The sequence below is a fragment of the Salvelinus namaycush genome, chromosome 27 (genome assembly GCF_016432855.1).
Source record: "Salvelinus namaycush isolate Seneca chromosome 27, SaNama_1.0, whole genome shotgun sequence".
Classification (NCBI taxonomy): domain Eukaryota; kingdom Metazoa; phylum Chordata; class Actinopteri; order Salmoniformes; family Salmonidae; genus Salvelinus; species Salvelinus namaycush.
The window spans coordinates 9,242,356-9,261,642 of NC_052333.1; the positions used below are offsets into that span (position 1 = coordinate 9,242,356).

The window sequence follows — 19,287 nt, forward strand, 5'->3', positions numbered from 1 at the left end:
AGTGCCACTCTCTTCAGCCAGGGACAGAGTGCCACTCTCTTCAGCCAGGGACAGAGTGCCACTCTCTTCAGCCAGGGACAGAGTGCCACTCTCTTCAGCCAGGGACAGAGTGCCACTCTCTTCAGCCAGGGACAGAGTGCCACTCTCTTCAGCCAGGGACAGAGTGCCACTCTCTTCAGCCAGGGACAGAGTGCCACTCTCTTCAGCCAGGGACAGAGTGCCACTCTCTTCAGCCAGGGACAGAGTGCCACTCTCTTCAGCCAGGGACAGAGTGCCACTCTCTTCAGCCAGGGACAGAGTGCCACTCTCTTCAGCCAGGGACAGAGTGCCACTCTCTTCAGCCAGGGACAGAGTGCCACTCTCTTCAGCCAGGGACAGAGTGCCACTCTCTTCAGCCAGGGACAGAGTGCCACTCTCTTCAGCCAGGGACAGAGTGCCACTCTCTTCAGCCAGGGACAGAGTGCCACTCTCTTCAGCCAGGGACAGAGTGCCACTCTCTTCAGCCAGGGACAGAGTGCCACTCTCTTCAGCCAGGGACAGAGTGCCACTCTCTTCAGCCAGGGACAGAGTGCCACTCTCTTCAGCCAGGGACAGAGTGCCACTCTCTTCAGCCAGGGACAGAGTGCCACTCTCTTCAGCCAGGGACAGAGTGCCACTCTCTTCAGCCAGGGACAGAGTGCCACTCTCTTCAGCCAGGGACAGAGTGCCACTCTCTTCAGCCAGGGACAGAGTGCCACTCTCTTCAGCCAGGGACAGAGTGCCACTCTCTTCAGCCAGGGACAGAGTGCCACTCTCTTCAGCCAGGGACAGAGTGCCACTCTCTTCAGCCAGGGACAGAGTGCCACTCTCTTCAGCCAGGGACAGAGTGCCACTCTCTTCAGCCAGGGACAGAGTGCCACTCTCTTCAGCCAGGGACAGAGTGCCACTCTCTTCAGCCAGGGACAGAGTGCCACTCTCTTCAGCCAGGGACAGAGTGCCACTCTCTTCAGCCAGGGACAGAGTGCCACTCTCTTCAGCCAGGGACAGAGTGCCACTCTCTTCAGCCAGGGACAGAGTGCCACTCTCTTCAGCCAGGGACAGAGTGCCACTCTCTTCAGCCAGGGACAGAGTGCCACTCTCTTCAGCCAGGGACAGAGTGCCACTCTCTTCAGCCAGGGACAGAGTGCCACTCTCTTCAGCCAGGGACAGAGTGCCACTCTCTTCAGCCAGGGACAGAGTGCCACTCTCTTCAGCCAGGGACAGAGTGCCACTCTCTTCAGCCAGGGACAGAGTGCCACTCTCTTCAGCCAGGGACAGAGTGCCACTCTCTTCAGCCAGGGACAGAGTGCCACTCTCTTCAGCCAGGGACAGAGTGCCACTCTCTTCAGCCAGGGACAGAGTGCCACTCTCTTCAGCCAGGGACAGAGTGCCACTCTCTTCAGCCAGGGACAGAGTGCCACTCTCTTCAGCCAGGGACAGAGTGCCACTCTCTTCAGCCAGGGACAGAGTGCCACTCTCTTCAGCCAGGGACAGAGTGCCACTCTCTTCAGCCAGGGACAGAGTGCCACTCTCTTCAGCCAGGGACAGAGTGCCACTCTCTTCAGCCAGGGACAGAGTGCCACTCTCTTCAGCCAGGGACAGAGTGCCACTCTCTTCAGCCAGGGACAGAGTGCCACTCTCTTCAGCCAGGGACAGAGTGCCACTCTCTTCAGCCAGGGACAGAGTGCCACTCTCTTCAGCCAGGGACAGAGTGCCACTCTCTTCAGCCAGGGACAGAGTGCCACTCTCTTCAGCCAGGGACAGAGTGCCACTCTCTTCAGCCAGGGACAGAGTGCCACTCTCTTCAGCCAGGGACAGAGTGCCACTCTCTTCAGCCAGGGACAGAGTGCCACTCTCTTCAGCCAGGGACAGAGTGCCACTCTCTTCAGCCAGGGACAGAGTGCCACTCTCTTCAGCCAGGGACAGAGTGCCACTCTCTTCAGCCAGGGACAGAGTGCCACTCTCTTCAGCCAGGGACAGAGTGCCACTCTCTTCAGCCAGGGACAGAGTGCCACTCTCTTCAGCCAGGGACAGAGTGCCACTCTCTTCAGCCAGGGACAGAGTGCCACTCTCTTCAGCCAGGGACAGAGTGCCACTCTCTTCAGCCAGGGACAGAGTGCCACTCTCTTCAGCCAGGGACAGAGTGCCACTCTCTTCAGCCAGGGACAGAGTGCCACTCTCTTCAGCCAGGGACAGAGTGCCACTCTCTTCAGCCAGGGACAGAGTGCCACTCTCTTCAGCCAGGGACAGAGTGCCACTCTCTTCAGCCAGGGACAGAGTGCCACTCTCTTCAGCCAGGGACAGAGTGCCACTCTCTTCAGCCAGGGACAGAGTGCCACTCTCTTCAGCCAGGGACAGAGTGCCACTCTCTTCAGCCAGGGACAGAGTGCCACTCTCTTCAGCCAGGGACAGAGTGCCACTCTCTTCAGCCAGGGACAGAGTGCCACTCTCTTCAGCCAGGGACAGAGTGCCACTCTCTTCAGCCAGGGACAGAGTGCCACTCTCTTCAGCCAGGGACAGAGTGCCACTCTCTTCAGCCAGGGACAGAGTGCCACTCTCTTCAGCCAGGGACAGAGTGCCACTCTCTTCAGCCAGGGACAGAGTGCCACTCTCTTCAGCCAGGGACAGAGTGCCACTCTCTTCAGCCAGGGACAGAGTGCCACTCTCTTCAGCCAGGGACAGAGTGCCACTCTCTTCAGCCAGGGACAGAGTGCCACTCTCTTCAGCCAGGGACAGAGTGCCACTCTCTTCAGCCAGGGACAGAGTGCCACTCTCTTCAGCCAGGGACAGAGTGCCACTCTCTTCAGCCAGGGACAGAGTGCCACTCTCTTCAGCCAGGGACAGAGTGCCACTCTCTTCAGCCAGGGACAGAGTGCCACTCTCTTCAGCCAGGGACAGAGTGCCACTCTCTTCAGCCAGGGACAGAGTGCCACTCTCTTCAGCCAGGGACAGAGTGCCACTCTCTTCAGCCAGGGACAGAGTGCCACTCTCTTCAGCCAGGGACAGAGTGCCACTCTCTTCAGCCAGGGACAGAGTGCCACTCTCTTCAGCCAGGGACAGAGTGCCACTCTCTTCAGCCAGGGACAGAGTGCCACTCTCTTCAGCCAGGGACAGAGTGCCACTCTCTTCAGCCAGGGACAGAGTGCCACTCTCTTCAGCCAGGGACAGAGTGCCACTCTCTTCAGCCAGGGACAGAGTGCCACTCTCTTCAGCCAGGGACAGAGTGCCACTCTCTTCAGCCAGGGACAGAGTGCCACTCTCTTCAGCCAGGGACAGAGTGCCACTCTCTTCAGCCAGGGACAGAGTGCCACTCTCTTCAGCCAGGGACAGAGTGCCACTCTCTTCAGCCAGGGACAGAGTGCCACTCTCTTCAGCCAGGGACAGAGTGCCACTCTCTTCAGCCAGGGACAGAGTGCCACTCTCTTCAGCCAGGGACAGAGTGCCACTCTCTTCAGCCAGGGACAGAGTGCCACTCTCTTCAGCCAGGGACAGAGTGCCACTCTCTTCAGCCAGGGACAGAGTGCCACTCTCTTCAGCCAGGGACAGAGTGCCACTCTCTTCAGCCAGGGACAGAGTGCCACTCTCTTCAGCCAGGGACAGAGTGCCACTCTCTTCAGCCAGGGACAGAGTGCCACTCTCTTCAGCCAGGGACAGAGTGCCACTCTCTTCAGCCAGGGACAGAGTGCCACTCTCTTCAGCCAGGGACAGAGTGCCACTCTCTTCAGCCAGGGACAGAGTGCCACTCTCTTCAGCCAGGGACAGAGTGCCACTCTCTTCAGCCAGGGACAGAGTGCCACTCTCTTCAGCCAGGGACAGAGTGCCACTCTCTTCAGCCAGGGACAGAGTGCCACTCTCTTCAGCCAGGGACAGAGTGCCACTCTCTTCAGCCAGGGACAGAGTGCCACTCTCTTCAGCCAGGGACAGAGTGCCACTCTCTTCAGCCAGGGACAGAGTGCCACTCTCTTCAGCCAGGGACAGAGTGCCACTCTCTTCAGCCAGGGACAGAGTGCCACTCTCTTCAGCCAGGGACAGAGTGCCACTCTCTTCAGCCAGGGACAGAGTGCCACTCTCTTCAGCCAGGGACAGAGTGCCACTCTCTTCAGCCAGGGACAGAGTGCCACTCTCTTCAGCCAGGGACAGAGTGCCACTCTCTTCAGCCAGGGACAGAGTGCCACTCTCTTCAGCCAGGGACAGAGTGCCACTCTCTTCAGCCAGGGACAGAGTGCCACTCTCTTCAGCCAGGGACAGAGTGCCACTCTCTTCAGCCAGGGACAGAGTGCCACTCTCTTCAGCCAGGGACAGAGTGCCACTCTCTTCAGCCAGGGACAGAGTGCCACTCTCTTCAGCCAGGGACAGAGTGCCACTCTCTTCAGCCAGGGACAGAGTGCCACTCTCTTCAGCCAGGGACAGAGTGCCACTCTCTTCAGCCAGGGACAGAGTGCCACTCTCTTCAGCCAGGGACAGAGTGCCACTCTCTTCAGCCAGGGACAGAGTGCCACTCTCTTCAGCCAGGGACAGAGTGCCACTCTCTTCAGCCAGGGACAGAGTGCCACTCTCTTCAGCCAGGGACAGAGTGCCACTCTCTTCAGCCAGGGACAGAGTGCCACTCTCTTCAGCCAGGGACAGAGTGCCACTCTCTTCAGCCAGGGACAGAGTGCCACTCTCTTCAGCCAGGGACAGAGTGCCACTCTCTTCAGCCAGGGACAGAGTGCCACTCTCTTCAGCCAGGGACAGAGTGCCACTCTCTTCAGCCAGGGACAGAGTGCCACTCTCTTCAGCCAGGGACAGAGTGCCACTCTCTTCAGCCAGGGACAGAGTGCCACTCTCTTCAGCCAGGGACAGAGTGCCACTCTCTTCAGCCAGGGACAGAGTGCCACTCTCTTCAGCCAGGGACAGAGTGCCACTCTCTTCAGCCAGGGACAGAGTGCCACTCTCTTCAGCCAGGGACAGAGTGCCACTCTCTTCAGCCAGGGACAGAGTGCCACTCTCTTCAGCCAGGGACAGAGTGCCACTCTCTTCAGCCAGGGACAGAGTGCCACTCTCTTCAGCCAGGGACAGAGTGCCACTCTCTTCAGCCAGGGACAGAGTGCCACTCTCTTCAGCCAGGGACAGAGTGCCACTCTCTTCAGCCAGGGACAGAGTGCCACTCTCTTCAGCCAGGGACAGAGTGCCACTCTCTTCAGCCAGGGACAGAGTGCCACTCTCTTCAGCCAGGGACAGAGTGCCACTCTCTTCAGCCAGGGACAGAGTGCCACTCTCTTCAGCCAGGGACAGAGTGCCACTCTCTTCAGCCAGGGACAGAGTGCCACTCTCTTCAGCCAGGGACAGAGTGCCACTCTCTTCAGCCAGGGACAGAGTGCCACTCTCTTCAGCCAGGGACAGAGTGCCACTCTCTTCAGCCAGGGACAGAGTGCCACTCTCTTCAGCCAGGGACAGAGTGCCACTCTCTTCAGCCAGGGACAGAGTGCCACTCTCTTCAGCCAGGGACAGAGTGCCACTCTCTTCAGCCAGGGACAGAGTGCCACTCTCTTCAGCCAGGGACAGAGTGCCACTCTCTTCAGCCAGGGACAGAGTGCCACTCTCTTCAGCCAGGGACAGAGTGCCACTCTCTTCAGCCAGGGACAGAGTGCCACTCTCTTCAGCCAGGGACAGAGTGCCACTCTCTTCAGCCAGGGACAGAGTGCCACTCTCTTCAGCCAGGGACAGAGTGCCACTCTCTTCAGCCAGGGACAGAGTGCCACTCTCTTCAGCCAGGGACAGAGTGCCACTCTCTTCAGCCAGGGACAGAGTGCCACTCTCTTCAGCCAGGGACAGAGTGCCACTCTCTTCAGCCAGGGACAGAGTGCCACTCTCTTCAGCCAGGGACAGAGTGCCACTCTCTTCAGCCAGGGACAGAGTGCCACTCTCTTCAGCCAGGGACAGAGTGCCACTCTCTTCAGCCAGGGACAGAGTGCCACTCTCTTCAGCCAGGGACAGAGTGCCACTCTCTTCAGCCAGGGACAGAGTGCCACTCTCTTCAGCCAGGGACAGAGTGCCACTCTCTTCAGCCAGGGACAGAGTGCCACTCTCTTCAGCCAGGGACAGAGTGCCACTCTCTTCAGCCAGGGACAGAGTGCCACTCTCTTCAGCCAGGGACAGAGTGCCACTCTCTTCAGCCAGGGACAGAGTGCCACTCTCTTCAGCCAGGGACAGAGTGCCACTCTCTTCAGCCAGGGACAGAGTGCCACTCTCTTCAGCCAGGGACAGAGTGCCACTCTCTTCAGCCAGGGACAGAGTGCCACTCTCTTCAGCCAGGACAGAGTGCCACTCTCTTCAGCCAGGGACAGAGTGCCACTCTCTTCAGCCAGGGACAGAGTGCCACTCTCTTCAGCCAGGGACAGAGTGCCACTCTCTTCAGCCAGGGACAGAGTGCCACTCTCTTCAGCCAGGGACAGAGTGCCACTCTCTTCAGCCAGGGACAGAGTGCCACTCTCTTCAGCCAGGGACAGAGTGCCACTCTCTTCAGCCAGGGACAGAGTGCCACTCTCTTCAGCCAGGGACAGAGTGCCACTCTCTTCAGCCAGGGACAGAGTGCCACTCTCTTCAGCCAGGGACAGAGTGCCACTCTCTTCAGCCAGGGACAGAGTGCCACTCTCTTCAGCCAGGGACAGAGTGCCACTCTCTTCAGCCAGGGACAGAGTGCCACTCTCTTCAGCCAGGGACAGAGTGCCACTCTCTTCAGCCAGGGACAGAGTGCCACTCTCTTCAGCCAGGGACAGAGTGCCACTCTCTTCAGCCAGGGACAGAGTGCCACTCTCTTCAGCCAGGGACAGAGTGCCACTCTCTTCAGCCAGGGACAGAGTGCCACTCTCTTCAGCCAGGGACAGAGTGCCACTCTCTTCAGCCAGGGACAGAGTGCCACTCTCTTCAGCCAGGGACAGAGTGCCACTCTCTTCAGCCAGGGACAGAGTGCCACTCTCTTCAGCCAGGGACAGAGTGCCACTCTCTTCAGCCAGGGACAGAGTGCCACTCTCTTCAGCCAGGGACAGAGTGCCACTCTCTTCAGCCAGGGACAGAGTGCCACTCTCTTCAGCCAGGGACAGAGTGCCACTCTCTTCAGCCAGGGACAGAGTGCCACTCTCTTCAGCCAGGGACAGAGTGCCACTCTCTTCAGCCAGGGACAGAGTGCCACTCTCTTCAGCCAGGGACAGAGTGCCACTCTCTTCAGCCAGGGACAGAGTGCCACTCTCTTCAGCCAGGGACAGAGTGCCACTCTCTTCAGCCAGGGACAGAGTGCCACTCTCTTCAGCCAGGGACAGAGTGCCACTCTCTTCAGCCAGGGACAGAGTGCCACTCTCTTCAGCCAGGGACAGAGTGCCACTCTCTTCAGCCAGGGACAGAGTGCCACTCTCTTCAGCCAGGGACAGAGTGCCACTCTCTTCAGCCAGGGACAGAGTGCCACTCTCTTCAGCCAGGGACAGAGTGCCACTCTCTTCAGCCAGGGACAGAGTGCCACTCTCTTCAGCCAGGGACAGAGTGCCACTCTCTTCAGCCAGGGACAGAGTGCCACTCTCTTCAGCCAGGGACAGAGTGCCACTCTCTTCAGCCAGGGACAGAGTGCCACTCTCTTCAGCCAGGGACAGAGTGCCACTCTCTTCAGCCAGGGACAGAGTGCCACTCTCTTCAGCCAGGGACAGAGTGCCACTCTCTTCAGCCAGGGACAGAGTGCCACTCTCTTCAGCCAGGGACAGAGTGCCACTCTCTTCAGCCAGGGACAGAGTGCCACTCTCTTCAGCCAGGGACAGAGTGCCACTCTCTTCAGCCAGGGACAGAGTGCCACTCTCTTCAGCCAGGGACAGAGTGCCACTCTCTTCAGCCAGGGACAGAGTGCCACTCTCTTCAGCCAGGGACAGAGTGCCACTCTCTTCAGCCAGGGACAGAGTGCCACTCTCTTCAGCCAGGGACAGAGTGCTACTCTCTTCAGCCAGGGACAGAGTGCTACTCTCTTCAGCCAGGGACAGAGTGCTACTCTCTTCAGCCAGGGACAGAGTGCTACTCTCTTCAGCCAGGGACAGAGTGCTACTCTCTTCAGCCAGGGACAGAGTGCTACTCTCTTCAGCCAGGGACAGAGTGCTACTCTCTTCAGCCAGGGACAGAGTGCTACTCTCTTCAGCCAGGGACAGAGTGCTACTCTCTTCAGCCAGGGACAGAGTGCTACTCTCTTCAGCCAGGGACAGAGTGCTACTCTCTTCAGCCAGGGACAGAGTGCTACTCTCTTCAGCCAGGGACAGAGTGCTACTCTCTTCAGCCAGGGACAGAGTGCTACTCTCTTCAGCCAGGGACAGAGTGCTACTCTCTTCAGCCAGGGACAGAGTGCTACTCTCTTCAGCCAGGGACAGAGTGCTACTCTCTTCAGCCAGGGACAGAGTGCTACTCTGTAAAGAACTGGAGAGACAGCTCATGTGCCTTTAAAAAAGGATCCTGACCTCACTGTTTATTGGAAGCTGACCATGAGCCCAGACAGATTCAGTGTTTATTGGAAGCTGACCATGAGCCCAGACAGATTCAGTGTTTATTGGAAGCTGACCATGAGCCCAGACAGATTCAGTGTTTATTGGAAGCTGACCATGAGCCCAGACAGATTCAGTGTTTATTGGAAGCTGACCATGAGCCCAGACAGATTCAGTGTTTATTGGAAGTCATTGAAACTCAAGCAGAACAGCGTCTTATGGAAAACAGATGAAAAGTAACAAAAACACAAGCTTGAATTCAACCACAGTAATAATGGTGTGTGTGTGTGTGTAGTAGTAGCTTGATTATAGACAAGTAGTAACCTGTTTTGTTGCCGATCTTCATGCAAGCAACGGTATGCTTCACAATATAGGTAAACACAGTAGTAGGTAACAAATCTGCTACATTCCAAGCAATTTACGTGCCTAACAAGATTTAAGTCTCCTGTTATGTGATTGGCCCGATCTCAACTTACACTTACTAATTGACGTCATGCTTGCCTTGCACAAAAGTTGGAGTTGGGTGATTGTATTTGAAGTCAGGATTTAGCTTTAAACGTTTATTTGAGCATTCAGGGACCCTTTCTTTTTTTGGCACGAATTTCTCGCGACCCTACAAATCTAATGACACAACCTTAAAATCAGTACATTTATCTCTTATCAAAATGAAAAGAAACCAACATTTACTCAATAAAATTGTATTTTTCAAATTATTTTGCATATTATAGTATACTCTTAATTATTTGTTCCTAAAAACAAACATGATTTTATGTGAGGGGTAATAATATAAGACATTATCACACAGGTGTTGGGCTGCCAGCGTCACTGAGCATCACTTCTGCTGTGAACAGCTGGGAAGATGAAACACAGATGGAGACTTTTTATTGAGGCAATCAATCAAAGTTCAGTCCTCTAGTGCAATGAGTACCTTATAAACTGAGTAAGGCCAGTTAGAGAAGTTACTCATTCATCCCTTACAGCTGTACAGAAAATATCACTGTCTTACATGACACCAGATTAGCCAAGTCTAATTCAGCTTCATAACACAGATTTAAGTAGCCATGTACATTTCTGAAATCAGCCTCACTGGACCTGTACAATAAGAGGTGGTTACTGGTCTAAACTACTTGCCCAGATGGATTGAAATGCCGGGGGGGGGGGGGTCTCTGAATCCCAATAGCATACTCCTCACATCCCCTCTCCTTGCCTCCTTCTCAAAACCCATTGGAGGACAAGGTCAGAGGGGCGGGACCTCTCAATTTTGAGAAGAAGACGAGGAGAGAAGACACGACGAGAACGCAATTGAGATGTTCCCACTGTGTGAAGATGAAGATAATTTGCCTACTCACTCCTTCATCCTGTTGTCCTGGATGTGTCGGTGCAGAGAGATCTTATCGCTGACAAAGATATTAATAGCGTATCTCTCCACGCTGTCCTCCTCTTGCTTCTTCTCCTCCGGGCTGAGGTTTAGCCTGGTGGCCTTGCCCCATTCCCCGGGAGCGTTGGCATCCGCCGGCGCTTTCACGTACACCGGCCTGGCCAGCTGCTCGCTCCCCTGTTCCTCCACGGGGGCTAAGTGCCTAACCAGCAGGCTGCGGCCCCCTCCGTCCTCCCCTCCATCGTTCCCTGTGGAGGAGGAGGCGGAACGGACCAGGAGCAGGTAGCCCAGCCACAGCACCCACAGCAGGAAGAAGGACTTAGCTAGGAGGCCCAGCTTCCGGGAGCAACGCACCCTCATCGCCCCCGGCAACCACTAGAGAGGAAACTCACCAGCTGCCACTCAAAAAGTCCCCAGCTCTGTGGAAAACACAAACACACAACAGGGAGGGCTGAGAAAATGTTTAGGTCCAGTTTAAAGTATGGCCTATGATAAAAGTAGTAAGACACCTTGAGCTGAGTTATAAGTCACTCCATGACAGACTTGAACCATTACAGTGAGCAGATAGCGCTATACCACTTATAACAGGTGGAAAAGGAATTCCCAGGTAAACGACAGTGAGAGCAGCCACAGATAGTCAATCAAAAATCAATCTGGTTTATTACAAGTTGCAACAGGGTGACACCTACAGCACAGAAGCAGTGAAAATGTCTAACTGGCCTCTTGGAAACAGGCACTTTATATCCTAATAAAAGCACCAAATGTTCTCTAAACACCAGCCGAGAGGCTTGTAGAAAGTCCAAACAAAACGCTGTGACTGTCAGCTGCTACAGAATCACACAGTGGTCATAGAACGTCATCAATACAACAGTGAATAATCAGTGTGTCCTCAGTCCTTGTATCTCCAGTCTGGCGTCAATCACTATCAACAGATATGAGAATAATCCATAACAAGTCTCGTGACCTTCAATTTGCACCTTGAGTCGCAAATAGAACACTGGAAACGATCTGTGTTACAGAAACTCCAAATATGCTAAACTTAGTGTTGATCAGGCTAAATTAAATATTAAAACGTTGCCATATTAAATATTTCCATTACAACGGTTGAATAGTAGCGTTCATAACAAGTTTGATATTGACAGATTAAAATTCTCACTCAAGAGCGTTCCACATGAACGGGAGATTTAATTAAGCACAAAACGCTTAAAGGCTAAATTAAATAAGATTTGATGCTAATTTCATTCCACTCCATGGCAGCGCTAATGCTCGACTGAGACGTCTGTTTGCGGCTAAATGAGAAAAAACTGCTAATGATGTCGTTCAAATTGACTAAACTGATGACAATCATCATCATCCAAGATCAATAATGACAAACTCAGGGCTGGGCTAGATGTGAGCTGAAATTAAATACAAATAGCAAAGATAGATCACTGTACCGCTGATTTAATTATATAGGCTACTCTGTGGTGAGATAGTTGAACTTATTATAATATTTTGTTGTTCTTTTGACCCCTTTTCCGTGATATTCAAATTGGTAGTTCCAGTCTTGTCCCATCGCTGCAACTCCCGTACAGGCTCAGGAGAGGCGAAGGTCAAGAGCCATGCGTCCTCCGAAACACGACCCGCCAAGCCGCACTACTTCTTGACACACTGCTCGCTTAACCCGGAAGCCAGCCACACCAATGTGTCGGAGGAAACACTGTACACCTGGCAACCGTGTCAGCGTGCATGCGCCTAGTCCGCCACAGGAGTCACTAGAGCGTGATGGGACAAGGACAACCCGGCCGCCTAAACCCTCCCCTAACCCGGATGACACTGGGCCAATTGTGCGCCTCCTCATGGGTCTCCCGGTCGTGGCACAGCATGGTAATGAACCTGGATCTGTAGTGATGCCGCTATCACTGCAATGCCTTAGACCACTGCGCCACTCGGGAGGCCCCAGAGATACATTTACATTTTACATTTAAGTCATTTAGCAGACGCTCTTATCCAGAGCGACTTCAGAAGATACTTGAACTTAATCAAATCCAACATTTTATACAGGAGGCATTGCACATGGCACACTCTAGAAAGTTCTATTCAGAACCTAAAGGGTTATTCTTCTGTCCCCAAGGGAAAACCATTGAATGACTATTTTCACAGAGGGTTCTATATGGAATCGAAAAAGGGTTCTAACATAGAACCTAAAATGGTTCTTCAAATAATTATCCCATAGGGACAGCCGGAGAAACCTTTCAGAAGCCTTTTTCTTTCTCTAAGAGTGTACTAAATAGCCAAGGTTCTTTGAGACGATACGTTTAGGCAACAGTCTAAGCCTAAGGTTGTTCTACTGTTCTTCTGGTGTTGACACACAGGCTTAGAGACAGACTTCTTCTGGTGTTGACACACAGGCTTAGAGACAGACTTCTTCTGGTGTTGACACACAGGCTTAGAGACAGACTTCTTCTGGTGTTGACACACAGGCTTAGAGTCAGACAGCTCAGCTCAGAAGACAGGCAGACCAGAGGCAAATCAAAGAGGGCAGACACTGCTAAACCTGTCTCCATCATCACTGCTGACATTGAGTGTAATCGCAGCATTAATAATTCAGCAGGGAGCGATACGCACTACAACAGTGACTGACAGACTGAGGCTTCAGAAAGTAACTTTGATCCACTCTGTGTCTTTCCACTCTGAAGATACACCCGATGAGGTGATCTGTCCACACACACTCCAGCTTGCTACTGTACAATTGAGATTCTTCCGTAATCCAGACTACACTGCTTTACTGCTAAAATATCAATTTAACTCTGGGAGAAAAAAAAAAAATCAATGATCATGACAGGGAAACTCTGAGGGTGCCAGCGAGGATGTCACCCTAAAATGATTTATTTATGCACCCTATATAGATTTATATATACACAATGCACCATAAAACTTTGTCAGATTCAGGTCTGAGGAGACTCTTTGAATGGTGTGTGCTTCACCATTGTTGAGTCACTAAGCATGAGTCTCCATTTCAGTCCTTCAAGATGTTAGCAGCCCATGGCTCTTTCACACTCAATGCTCTGGTCACTGGCCAAGGGACTCCCGAGGCCTGGGGTTACAAAATGGAGAACGCCACTAAACAAAACCTCCTTTATATTAGACGTCCATCACACCTTCCTCCCACTAAATCTGATAGCCCTTGGTGGGGCTGGGTAGGGAGGGATTTGCACCAGCAGAGTCTGACAGAAGGCTTAGGGAGAATTTCTGCCTCCTCTTTGAGGTAAGACTGTGTGAGCTCTGCAGAATCCAAAACAAGTAGGCCTAAGCCACCAGCTACAGGAGGCTTTAGATCCAAGGCCGGCTACACTGCCCCATTGCTACGCCGTCACTAATCTAGATGCCACCTGATCTAGCATCTTCTGTCAGAGGGGGTTTTCATGGGAGACTGGAAAGCAGTGTTTAATCTTAAAGGTCTGACTGACGACAGAGCAGATGGCTGCTTTACTGTTGTTACAGTAGACTAGAGAGACTAGCTGTACAGTAGGTTAAAGAGACTAGCTGTACAGTAGGCTAGAGAGACGAGAGTTTAGCTGTACAGTAGGCAAGAGAGGCTAGAGACTAGCTGTACAGTAGGCAAGAGAGGCTAGAGACTAGCTGTACAGTAGGCAAGAGAGGCTAGAGACTAGCTGTACAGTAGGCTAGAGAGTAGAGGTCGACCGATTATGATTTTTCAACGCCGATACCGATTATTGGAGGACCAAAAAAAGCCGATACCGATTAAAATCGGAAGATTTAAAAAAAAATATATATATATATATATATTTTTTTTTATTTTTTATATATACATATATATAAAATATATATATATATTTTTTAATATATATAAAATATATATATATATATATATATATATATATATATAAAATATATATATAAATTTGTACAGGCTAGAGAGACTAGAGTTTAGCTGTACAGTAGGCTAGAGAGTTTAGCTGTACAGTAGGCTAGAGAGACTAGAGAGTTTAGCTGTACAGTAGGCTAGAGAGACTAGAGAGTTTAGCTGTACAGTAGGCTAGAGAGACTAGCTGTACAGTAGGCTAGAGAGACTAGAGAGTTTAGCTGTACAGTAGGCTAGAGAGACTAGAGAGTTTAGCTGTACAGTAGGCTAGAGAGACTAGAGAGTTTAGCTGTACAGTAGGCTAGAGAGACTAGAGAGTTTAGCTGTACAGTAGGCTAGAGAGACTAGTGTTTAGCTGTACAGTAGGCTATAGAGACTAGAGAGTTTAGCTGTACAGTAGGCTAGCGAGACTAGAGAGACTAGAGAGTTTAGCTGTACAGTAGGCTAGCGAGACTAGAGAGACTAGAGAGTTTAGCTGTACAGTAGGCTAGAGAGACTAGCTGTACAGTAGGCTAGAGAGACTAGCTGTACAGTAGGCTAGAGAGGCTAGAGAGTTTAGCTGTAGCCATCTGAAGGATTTACATCCAGCCATGATCCTATTTCACTTTGTGTGCTGGAATAGAGAGAATTTGCATATGAGCCGAACACTGCACCTTGCCATCAATGACCTGCAATACTAACTGCACTATACTGCATTTGCACTATGTAGGCTACACCTCTGCAGAACACTGGATGTGGACTGCAGGCCTATACACAGTGCTGTGAAAGTATTTGCTCCCTTTCTAATTTAGCATATTTTTTATACTGAATGTTAAATAAAGATCTTCAACCAAAACCTAATATTAGATAAATTGAACTTGAGTGAACAAATAACACAACAATGACATACTTATTTCATTTGCTTCATAAACAATGTTATACAACACCCTATGCCCCTGTGTGAAAAAGTAATTGCCCCCACTGGTTGTGCCACCTTCAGCTGCATTGACTCCACACGCTTCCTGTAGTTGTTGATCAGTCTCTCACTGTGGAGGAATTTTGGCCCACCCTTCCTTGCAGAACTGCTTTCACTCAGCTACATTTGTGGGCTTTCAAGCATGAACTACTTGTTTAAAGTCCTGACACAACATCTCAATTGGGATTAGGTCCTGACTTTGACTAGGCCATTCCAAAACTTAAAATGTTGCTTTTTAGACATTTTCAAGTAGACTTGTGTGTTTTGGATCATTGTCTTGCTGCATGACCCAGCTGTGCTTCAGCTCAGACAGATGGCCTGACATTCTCCTGTAGGATTCTCTGATACTGAGCAAAATTAATGGTTCCTTCTATTAAGGCACGTCGTCCAGGTCCTGAGGCAACAAAGCATCTCCAAACCATCACACTACCACCACCATGCATTCCACAGTAAGAACCTTAATCAACGGTGATGCATGGTGGTGGTAGTGTGATGGTTTGGGGACAAAATTTCTCCACAGCGACGTGAGAGACTGACCAACAACTACAGGAAGCGTTTGGTTGCAGTCATTGCAGCTAAAGGTGGTACAACCAGTTATTGAGTGTAACGGGTCAAATACTTATTCACACAGGGGAATTGGATGTTGCATAACTTTGTATATTAAATAAATAAGTATATCTTTTTTTGTTATTTGTAAACTCAGGTTACCTTTATCTAATATTAGGTTTTGGTTGAAGATCTGATAACATTCAGTATCAAAAATATGCAAAAGTAGAGAATATCAGAAAGGGGGCAAATACTTTTTCACAGCACTGTGTACATGTCACGGCTGTATACTGTTGCAGACAAATATTTTGTCACCCTTGCACTTTTCTTTAAAAAATCCTTATTTCTTCTAAAATAAGTTGAAACTGAAAAACAACTTTGTCTCCACACCTTAAGATAACTGCAGACAACTGATTATTGTAGCCATCAATGAGCTTGCTGCACCTTTCTACTGGCAAATAAATGCTTCTGAGTTCAAGTAACAGACACATCAACTGTTCAGAGGAGACTGCGTGAATCAGGCCTTCATGGTCGAATTGCTGAAAAGAAACCACTACTAAAGGACACCAATAAGAAGAAGAGACTTGCTTGGGCCAGGAAACATGAGCAATGGGCATTAGACCGGTGGAAATCTGATGAGTTTGACCGCAGAGTGAAGGAAAAGCAGCCAACAAGTGCTCAGCATATGTGGGAACTCCTTTAAGACTGTTGGAAAAGCATTCCTCACGAAGCTGGTTGAGAGAATGCCAATAGTGTGCAAAGCTGTCATCAAGGCAAAGGGTTATACTTTGAAGAAACTGAAATATACAATATATTTGGATCTATTTAACACTTTTTTGGTTACTTTTTTGGTTACATGATCCCATGTGTTATTTCATAGTGTTGATGTCTTCACTATTATTCTACAATGTAGAAAATAGTAAAAATAAAGAAAAATCCTTGAATGAATAGGTGTGTCCAAACTTGACTGGTACTGTATGTATGTATGTATGTATGTATGTAGAGACAAGCTTTTAAATGGATAGTCATTGGCTAAATGACTGGAAGTCTATGGGAACAGCCAGCACGTCATTGCCCTAACACTAGTAGCAATGCTCTCTCCCCCCCTTACCCTTGCCACCACTGCTGAAAAAAATCCTAGGGGAAACACATTGTCACTGGAATGTATTTGGCAGGCATTCTAAAAGTGGTTACGTTAGTATGGACATGGGAGCGTCGCCAATGTGTTCATCTGCAACCGAAGAGGAAGAAAAACACCCCTGACACTGACAAAGAGCTAGAGTCAATCAACAACAGTCGTATTAAAGTACAAACACAGAACAGGGCTGCTGCTTTCACTGTGACATCCATCTCAGAGAGCAGTCAAACAAGTTGCACTGACAACACTCACTGTAACTCAGAACATTTGTGTGAGTACATTTTATCTGTGTCGCTGAATGGTACACCGCAGATGAACAGCGGGCCAACATGAAATATGAGGGCCAATATGTGAGCGGTTACTCGCTGTTAAACATTCAGCACTGAAAAAACTCAAAATAGGTGCTAGTACATTCTGTATTCTACTATGATGTCATCTGTCTCACTGAATAGTGTAGTTTGAAGTTTCTCTAGCAGACGCTGATCTTGGGTCAGTTTTGCATTTCCATCACTAATGGTTAAGGTTGGAAATGAGGATGCTGATCCTTGATCTGTACCTACGGGAAATTTCCCCTGGCATTTCACTGGACGGTACACCAGACAGGAACCAGCTGGCCAGCTCGAACTACAAGAGCCAACAGGCCTATACTCCCTGTAAACATTTGGCACAGAAAAAGCTCTCTCGACGACAATAACAACTCTTCAGTGATTACACTAAGCGTAAACACTATAGTAAGTCCGAGCGGCCGACCATATGAAACTGGATCAGGAGGTTGATAAATGAAGTTAGGCTAACATGTCTTCCACATACCTCCGTTACACTGACGAAAATTGTCTAAAGCCTACAGTGAAAGCTTGTCGTTCAGCTTTACTTTCTCTTTAATGGACTTGATGCATCTTGTCTGATGTTAGCCCAAACTGTCAAATGAAAATAGCCGATGTCTCCTTGTATGTTGACAGATTTAGTTTCAAAGACTTTGGGGAAAACTTTGGCAAAGTGCTTGTTTTCCCTGATGTTTAGGTTGTGGTCTGGATGCAGCGGAGCGAGCAGAAGTGAGCCGAAGTGGGTGTGTCAGTAGATGGCTAAAGGTCCAGCTACATTTCTACATCTTCAGCATAAGGCCTACATTTTGTTCCAACAGAGTGCAAATAAATCATATCTAGTTCATGAAACTTGACAGGCTTTAATTATAGACAATACAGAAACACGTATCACAGTAATGCAAATATGCTGAGAATGGTGAAACTGCAGAGTCTAGAGGTCACCTTCAGTTTAAAGAAGATGAGGCTTACTGTGAGTGTGAGCTATAATAACTCAACTCGGACTGCGAAGGGTTTAAAAGCATTGCACCTTTAGAATGAACATATAACCATGTTAAATCAGGGAATATAAACTCTAGCTAAAACCAATGCACGTTGTTGTTACCAACTGTTTGTTACAAAATAACAGTAGTATAAAAGTTATTTGCATGGACTGACATGGGTTAGCTATTATTAGGTTCGCCTAACTCAGGTGTCAAGATAGACAACTAAATTAGCTGGTTACTAAATCTCAGATATGGAGGCTCTTTGATTAGATTACCAACTAGTTAGCTAGCTAGCTACGGTTAGCTTGTTACTGACCGGGAGCTGGATGACCATGGTTCGAAACCTTCAGGAACAAGACACTTACATCCAACGTAAATTTACTAAACACAAAGTTCCAGTAGCAAAAGACCAAGCAATCCTACCTAGCTACTATAGCTAGCTAACCTACTTGATAGTTAGCTAACTCTATCCCAGGGCGACCAGAGCTGATCTATGTATTCGTTTGCTAATCAGATTACACCTGATTAGCCACGTGTACAAATTAACTTCATTCTTACTTTATTACCTAGTCCACTACATTCCGTGTTCCTGGAAGCTGCTCGGCGTTTTGTCTCCGACTCAACCTCTGGCTTGCATCTGTCTAGCTCGATCTCAGACTGCAGCTTTCAACACAACCACATCCTCTTCACGTTGATGATGGTCTCGAGCGCTGGCTAGCTCGGGCTGTCACTTTTCCGTTCCGGAATTTATCTTGCCAGCTCTTGTTTTCACTCGATTTCAAAGGAATTCTTGAAGCATTGTAATAAATGAGACTACATGTATGCGTACTTGTGCTGGAAATATTTCTGACCTTAAAACCTCTTGTTGTTCACGAAATGCTGGTTTGCTGACTGAGCAAGTAAATGTACTTTGTTGATCACTCACTAGGAAGTTTGTAAATGTGGCGATTTGATCTGAATAAACCACGTGACCAAAGCATTGTGAAAATATTATATTAAAGACAGCACAGAATTTTATACAATGTTCCAAAATGAACAAGGGTGTTTCACTTGTAACACTTTTTCCAATGTCACAAATAATAAAATAATAACAAAGTAATGCATCTTATATTTTGTATGTGCGTGTGTGTGCATGTGCTTGCGAGCGTGCATGTGTGTTTGACCTTACGTGACACTTTACCTGTTAATCCCTGCCTCTTTAAGATTAGATATATTCTATCCATGGATGAGGTGTGGTTTACAGGTTAGATAGCATGCATTGTTCAATGAGATTTTCATGAGTCTCAGTCTAAACTCTTAGAGGACAGCCCAGTTCTGGCGGATATAACTGGACTTCAACCCCACCGGGTTTGTTGCCGAGGGCAGCCCAGGTGTGGCGGATATAACTGGACTTCAACCCCACCGGGTTTGTTGCCGAGGGAGGCCCATGTGTGGCGGATATCAACAGTAAACTATAGAATACTCTGTGTACACAGACTCCATAGGCATTGCAATGCTAATAACAAAGGTATGGCATGAGAACAAGTGGAAAAGTGTTTACATGTTTACTGATTTATTTTATGCAGAGCTCTCAGTCAGTTTAAGTTTAAGTT

The 19,287-nt window shown here is 49.6% G+C and overlaps 1 protein-coding gene across 3 annotated transcripts in view; it reads right to left on the reverse strand.

Annotated features, from left to right (window-relative positions):
- LOC120022435 (polypeptide N-acetylgalactosaminyltransferase 4-like) overlaps positions 1-18,975 on the reverse strand; it is a 45,474-nt gene extending 26,499 nt beyond the window's left edge. Inside the window, exons 1-2 of one of the 3 annotated variants that reach the window (XM_038966332.1) lie at positions 18,876-18,975; positions 9,857-10,304 (exon numbers count right to left, since the gene is read on the reverse strand). In XM_038966332.1, the coding sequence (XP_038822260.1) occupies positions 9,857-10,245 (389 nt within the window). In that variant the 5' untranslated portion in view covers positions 10,246-10,304; positions 18,876-18,975. Of the gene's footprint in view, positions 1-9,856; positions 10,305-18,253; positions 18,629-18,875 lie in introns of those variants that run through there. The other 2 variants (XM_038966329.1, XM_038966330.1) reach the window with 2 other exon arrangements.
- Positions 18,976-19,287: the final 312 nt, after the last annotated feature.